The 6,000-nt window shown below is 52.3% G+C and overlaps 3 protein-coding genes and 2 non-coding genes across 5 annotated transcripts; 1 reads left to right on the top strand and 4 right to left on the bottom strand.

Moving 5' to 3' along the window:
• Positions 1 to 245: 245 nt before the first annotated feature.
• Positions 246 to 726, bottom strand: LOC107542813 (histone H3.1). The gene has a single exon (XM_016220264.2). It carries the CDS (start codon positions 699 to 701, stop codon positions 291 to 293), a length of 411 nt encoding a protein of 136 aa, XP_016075750.2. The 5' UTR covers positions 702 to 726; the 3' UTR covers positions 246 to 290.
• A 1,431-nt stretch (positions 727 to 2,157) lies between these two features.
• LOC107542829 (histone H2A type 1) lies at positions 2,158 to 2,634 on the bottom strand. Its single transcript, XM_016220291.2, has one exon. The coding sequence runs from the start codon at positions 2,614 to 2,616 to the stop codon at positions 2,224 to 2,226; it is 393 nt and encodes a 130-aa protein (XP_016075777.1). The 5' UTR covers positions 2,617 to 2,634; the 3' UTR covers positions 2,158 to 2,223.
• Positions 2,635 to 2,924: 290 nt separating this feature from the next.
• On the top strand, positions 2,925 to 3,320 carry LOC107542837 (histone H2B type 1-C/E/F/G/I). The gene has a single exon (XM_016220300.2). The coding sequence runs from the start codon at positions 2,940 to 2,942 to the stop codon at positions 3,318 to 3,320; it is 381 nt and encodes a 126-aa protein (XP_016075786.1). The 5' UTR covers positions 2,925 to 2,939.
• Positions 3,321 to 4,440: 1,120 nt separating this feature from the next.
• Positions 4,441 to 4,512, bottom strand: TRNAM-CAU (transfer RNA methionine (anticodon CAU)). Its single transcript has one exon. It is a non-coding gene; the product is annotated as a tRNA-Met (tRNA).
• Positions 4,513 to 4,858: 346 nt separating this feature from the next.
• TRNAG-GCC (transfer RNA glycine (anticodon GCC)) lies at positions 4,859 to 4,929 on the bottom strand. The gene has a single exon. It is a non-coding gene; the product is annotated as a tRNA-Gly (tRNA).
• Positions 4,930 to 6,000: the final 1,071 nt, after the last annotated feature.

The raw sequence follows: 6,000 nt of genomic DNA, 5'->3' as shown, positions 1-6,000 counted from the left end.
GAGACATTGTTGCCTTTTAAACTGCTGTTAAGCAACTCAGGTTTCCCTAAATAGGTAAGTAAACATTGCACAAGAGGCCTTGCGATGCGAATTTCTACACCTAATAAGCTTGAGGAAAATGATAGCCATTGTTCTGGAGGGAACTCCAGTACCGTTCCCCATTCTAGTCAATTGTGCGCTAAGCTTGAGCTTTTAACACCTACGCTAGGAGTGTAACAGCCCCCGTCAGGGTGGATGAAAGTGGCTCTGAAAAGAGCCTTTGGGTTCAAGGTTCCGCCCCCTAAGAGAGTTTACGCCCTCTCCCCGCGGATGCGGCGCGCGAGCTGGATGTCCTTGGGCATGATGGTGACGCGCTTGGCGTGGATGGCGCACAGGTTGGTGTCCTCGAAGAGCCCCACCAGGTAGGCCTCGCACGCCTCCTGCAGCGCCATGACGGCCGAGCTCTGGAAGCGCAGGTCGGTCTTGAAGTCCTGCGCGATCTCGCGCACCAGGCGCTGGAAGGGCAGCTTGCGGATCAGCAGCTCCGTGGACTTCTGGTAGCGGCGGATCTCGCGCAGCGCCACCGTGCCGGGCCGGTAGCGGTGCGGCTTCTTCACGCCGCCCGTGGCCGGCGCGCTCTTGCGGGCCGCCTTGGTGGCCAGCTGCTTGCGCGGCGCCTTCCCGCCCGTGGACTTGCGCGCCGTCTGCTTCGTCCGAGCCATCGCCAAACGCCTAAGGCGAGAGTTCGTGGAAGAATGGGAGCGAGCGGCCTCAACCAGTATATATATATATATATATTATATATATATATATATATAAGGCGAGCCCCGCTTTGATTGGACCAGGCACCTACCCATCAAACTCCTAGTGAAGTTATTGGAGGCGGCGATAGCTTCTGGTCTCAGGGGAGTCGCCGGCCCTCAGACCGGAAATTACCTTCTTCCTCCCACCCACCCTTTCAACAGCCGCTGTTTTCTACCCTTTCTCGCCTCTTCAGTCTTCACGCCTTTTCTCTACAATGTTCTTCGGCTTTTCTCCGCAGAATTTAATGTAAATATCACAATGATATATTTTGTTTCATGAATAAAAATTTTAAAATTTGGCACCTGAAACTGGCTTTCCTTTGATCATTTTGAACAGGCGCACTAATGGGATTGGCCACGTGATTCTTTGGCCTCATTCAAGTTTAGGAAGCCTAATTTCACGTCAATTTCTTCATTTCTGTAAATTTAGAAACTAAAAAATGTTTTTTATAGGCTTTTTCTAAATGTCTGTTTAACTTTCACGTTTGATATTATAGCTACATAACATTTACTTTTCAATAGCTAGCATTCTCATGTAAAGCATTCCACTAAGTTTTACAATTTCAACTGAGATTTCCGTAAAATGGGGTTAAGAAAAAAAATCCTCAAACCTGTAAATGATACAAAAAGATTAACTGTTTCTCTTTTTAAAGTCATGCTGGGCCCTGTTTAGAAGCTTTGCCTAAAGGGTATGACTCCGGGGCATGAAGAATTTTATTTACGGTCAACTAGGGCCCTGCTGAGTGGAAGTTGGGCGAGTTGCAGATGAGTCTCATTAAGAAGCAAAACAACCCTTGAACAACAGACAGATGGGTGGCTTTATCGCCTTATCATTCACTAACTAATTTGTATTTGAATATTCACCTTTGATCAAGCATTGTTATTCCAGTCCTGTTTTTCTGGTGGTTTAACCCTGAGGGCCTGCAGCATTCATCCCCTTAATTACCTGGTGCAGAGCATCTCTAATCGCTTTTACTAGGCTGATGCTAACTTTTGTTTTCATTGGAGGTACTTTCACCTTTCTAGGTGTTTACACTGACACCTACTGGTAGGCTGAGGAGCTACGGTAAATATATGTATTTTTAACTGGAGTGACATTGGTTAATTATTTAGGTTTCAGGTGTACAATCTTATAATACATCACCTGTGTATTGTATTATGTGCTCACCACAAGTCAAGTCTCCTTTCATTACCACTTACACCCCCCTCCTACCTCCCCCACCCTTTTCTCTCTGGTCTGAGTTTGTTATTTTTTGCTCAATCCCTTCATCTTTCACATGGTCCTGAAACCCTGTCCCCCTCTGAGAGCTGTCAGTCTATTCTCCGAGTCTGTTTCCACTTTGTTGATTTTCAGTTATCGGCTACAATACGAAAGCACTTTTAGCGAAAACGTGGGTGGCTCTGAAAAGAGCCTTTGGTGTTGAACGTTGCTACTAATGCCTTATTTGCCCTTGGCCTTGTGGTGGCTCTCGGTCTTCTTGGGCAGCAGCACGGCCTGGATGTTGGGCAGGACGCCGCCCTGCGCGATGGTGACCTTGCCCAGCAGCTTGTTGAGCTCCTCGTCGTTGCGGATGGCCAGCTGCAGGTGGCGCGGGATGATGCGCGTCTTCTTGTTGTCGCGGGCCGCGTTGCCCGCCAGCTCCAGGATCTCGGCCGTCAGGTACTCCAGCACGGCCGCCAGGTACACGGGCGCGCCCGCCCCGACCCGCTCCGCGTAGTTGCCCTTGCGCAGCAGGCGGTGCACGCGGCCCACGGGGAACTGCAGCCCGGCCCGCGAGGAGCGCGTCTTGGCCTTGGCGCGCGCCTTGCCGCCCTGCTTTCCGCGTCCAGACATAGTGGATGAAAACCTCCGCTCTGACCTGGGTAGGAGTCGAGTCATCCAGAGGGGCCCTCTTTATAGCGGTTCCAGGGCGCGAAAGTGAATCTGTGCCATTGGCCAAAAGTTACAGCCGGTTCACTTCAACCAATGGGATCCTGGTTCTGAAACACACTTATTTTGACTGGACGACATTCATGTGACGTTTCCAGGAGTCACCGCCAGTCAGACACGACTTTACTCACCGGCTCCTTTAAGAGGCTGGGAACCCAGAGGACGCTCGCAGCTTTCCACGCGTTCTTCCCATTATTTAGCAGTTTGTTCGGCGGTTTGTCGCGACCATGCCGGAGCCGGCCAAGTCCGCGCCCGCCCCGAAGAAGGGCTCCAAGAAGGCGGTGACCAAGGCGCAGAAGAAGGACGGCAAGAAGCGCAAGCGCAGCCGCAAGGAGAGCTACTCGGTCTACGTGTACAAGGTGCTGAAGCAGGTGCACCCCGACACCGGCATCTCGTCCAAGGCCATGGGCATCATGAACTCCTTCGTCAACGACATCTTCGAGCGCATCGCGGGCGAGGCGTCGCGCCTGGCGCATTACAACAAGCGCTCGACCATCACGTCGCGGGAGATCCAGACGGCCGTGCGCCTGCTGCTGCCTGGGGAGCTGGCCAAGCACGCCGTGTCCGAGGGCACCAAGGCCGTCACCAAGTACACCAGCTCCAAGTGATGTGCTCCCGCCACTGTGAAACCCAAAGGCTCTCTTCGGAGCCACTCACACTCACGGGAACAGCTGGCTCGTTTTCCCTGTAGTCTAGTTTCCTTAGAAGGGTACGGGGCTGGCCTGGGCGAGGAAGGTAAGGGCCAAATGCTTATTTAATAGCCCTCCGCACGCATTTTTGGATAAGCATTAGGCGCACTGTGTGCCAATTTAGTGTGGGCTCTTTAGAGCCCTTTGAGAGGCTCCCCCTTGGCCTTGGGCAGTGCGGGGAAGGCCCCCGCGTCCAACTGGGCGGCGGGACTATTTGAAAAGCCCGCCCTGGGCTCCAATTTGCCAGCTAGACTTAGCTGGTGTGTTTTTGCTAGATTTTCTGTGGAAGGTAAAATTGTGGCCCCTGCGTTTTGTGCGGGAATCACGGGCCTCCAGAGCCATAAGGCGAACATGACGGTTGGGAGGCTCCCTGCGCAAAAAATGTTGAGTAAGGAGCCCAGCAGCCGGTCGGCCGCGTTCTTCGCGGCCATCAGGGCGAGTGGGCGGCAGGGTCAGGCTGCGATCTGAGTCCACGATTAGAAATCCTGCGACCTAAGTCAGAACCCTGTGCGCAATAAGAGGAGCGGACCCCAGAAAGACCCCACGGACACGAAGTGGGCTGAACTCTGGGTAGCCAGGAATCCGGAGTGGACTCAAGGCTCCAGGGAAAGTCCTTCAATTTTCCCCTTCAGTGTCTTCCAGTGGTGCCTAAACTCCCCTTTCCTGCATCTCAAAGCGATACCCTCGCCGCCCTTTCATCCCCTCTGCACAGATGCAGGAGTGAACAACATGAGCTCCATCTGTGTCCAGATTTCATTTCATTTTTAGGTTTCATGTTGTCTCAGACAGAGTACATATGACATTTCCCAATTAGAACCTTTTCGATTTGTGATTTTTAAATTTTATTTTTAAATTATTTTAAATTAATTTATAAATTAATTTATTTTTTATTCTAAATTTCCTAGGCTGAGTACGTTTCCGGTGCACTTGTCCAAGATTTTGTTAGGTGCAGACACCCCGTGGGATGGGGGGGACAAGATAAAAACAAGGTTGTGTAGGATTACTTTCTGAACGCCTCCAATTCCCCCCCCAAAACAGCTAGCAGAGGATGGTTTCGATCCATCGACCTCTGGGTTATGGGCCCAGCACGCTTCCGCTGCGCCACTCTGCTCACCGGCAACGCGTGGGTATTTTAAGCTTATTCCTTGATTATATTTCCTTTTAAAAGTTTTTGTTAAATGATTTTCCTTCAAAGACCATTTAATTTTACTCACGCTTCAAACAGCACAATGAATCCAAAATACATTGAGTCCAGATATTATGAACGCAAAACACTCGATGTTTCTGTTATAAAACAGCCCGTCGCCAGCCTGCCCCGCGCCCGGCAGAAACGACCCCAGGCCTACAGTCGGGATGTGTAAGCCCGAAGTTCGAGTGTGGAAGGGGCCGACCTTTGAACTGGAGCATTTCAACATGGTTGGAAAGATTAAGAACAAAAAAACAAAAAAAAAGGCAGATGCATTGGCCGGGAATCGAACCCGGGCCTCCCGCGTGGCAGGCGAGAATTCTACCACTGAACCACCAATGCCAGCTGCTAGACTGAAGCGCTGGCTCCGGGAATGTGCTCTTTACGTCATTTTTGTGGCGCTGTCAGCTCATTTTCTTTTCAAAAACAGGTTTAGACGCTGTTTCGCTCTTATTTGGTAGAACCTCGTAACGCTTCTTTTCTCCTCAGAGACGCCCCCTTTCACCGCAGGCTCAGAGCGCCCCCAGCTCCGGGCCGCGCGTGGAGGCCCCGCCCCTGGGGCGCAGACCCCGCCCCTTCCGCCAGCGCCCCTGGGTGCGGAGCCTCCGGCGGCCTCTTCCCCCCAGTTTGCTGGGGCGGGGGCGCCGGCTCGACGGTTCGGGCGGGAAGAGGCCTGAAGGGAAGGAGAGGAGGCTCTGGGAGGAGGGAGGGGAGCCGGGGGCCGCTCGCTGTTCCGCCCCGAGGAAAGGGAGGCGGGAGTAGGGTTCTGGGCGTTTGCCTTCTGCTTCATGCTCATGGTCGAGCGCAAAGGTCCCAATAAAGGCTAATTTTCCAAAAAGGCACGATCACGACTCTCATTGAAAGTAAACCCCTCTTGGACTTTATTTGACTCATTAATGAGGTAACTGGTGAGGTGTTACCACCAGTTCAAAGGAGAATTCAAACAATGGACCCCGCTTGCAGATCAGGAATGCTGAAGTGAACGTGCAGACAAGGCCAGGACCCCTGGGGGGCGCTGCGGAGGCCGGAGGTGTTCCACCGCCAGACGGCCATTTGCATGTCACAGGCGGATTGTTTTCTATTGCTATCAGCTATCTGCTATGCAAGGAGCTGGAAAATCGCTCCCGGATCCAGGATCTGATGACACTGGCCTCTTCTTTTTCGGGGAGATTCTGCCCACTCTGCGTACCAACATAAGGGCCCAACTCATTCGTTAAATGCACCTTTGAAAGCTCACCATGGCTCAAACCTATTCCTGCCCATCTCCCCTTCAAGTCTGGAGTGGGGGGCATGTGGTTAGAGATCCCGGTAAGACCGTGAAGAAAGATATGGACACATTCCTGAGAGCCCTTTGTACACGCACATTTGTATGGAGTTTAGGTTTGGGGCCAAGGAGGGCTCACAGCCCCGGTA

The sequence above is a fragment of the Miniopterus natalensis genome, chromosome 19, assembly GCF_054644295.1.
Source record: "Miniopterus natalensis isolate mMinNat1 chromosome 19, mMinNat1.hap1, whole genome shotgun sequence".
NCBI classification, from domain to species: Eukaryota; Metazoa; Chordata; class Mammalia; order Chiroptera; family Miniopteridae; genus Miniopterus; species Miniopterus natalensis.
Note: the sequence above shows the minus strand (reverse complement) of the source record. Positions and strands in the feature narration are given on the sequence as shown.

Coding starts and splice junctions, on each gene's coding strand:
- LOC107542829 (XM_016220291.2), bottom strand. CDS start 2,616: ATGTCTGGACGCGGAAAGCAGGGCGGCAAGGCGCGCGCCAAGGCCAAG.
- LOC107542837 (XM_016220300.2), top strand. CDS start 2,940: ATGCCGGAGCCGGCCAAGTCCGCGCCCGCCCCGAAGAAGGGCTCCAAG.
- LOC107542813 (XM_016220264.2), bottom strand. CDS start 701: ATGGCTCGGACGAAGCAGACGGCGCGCAAGTCCACGGGCGGGAAGGCG.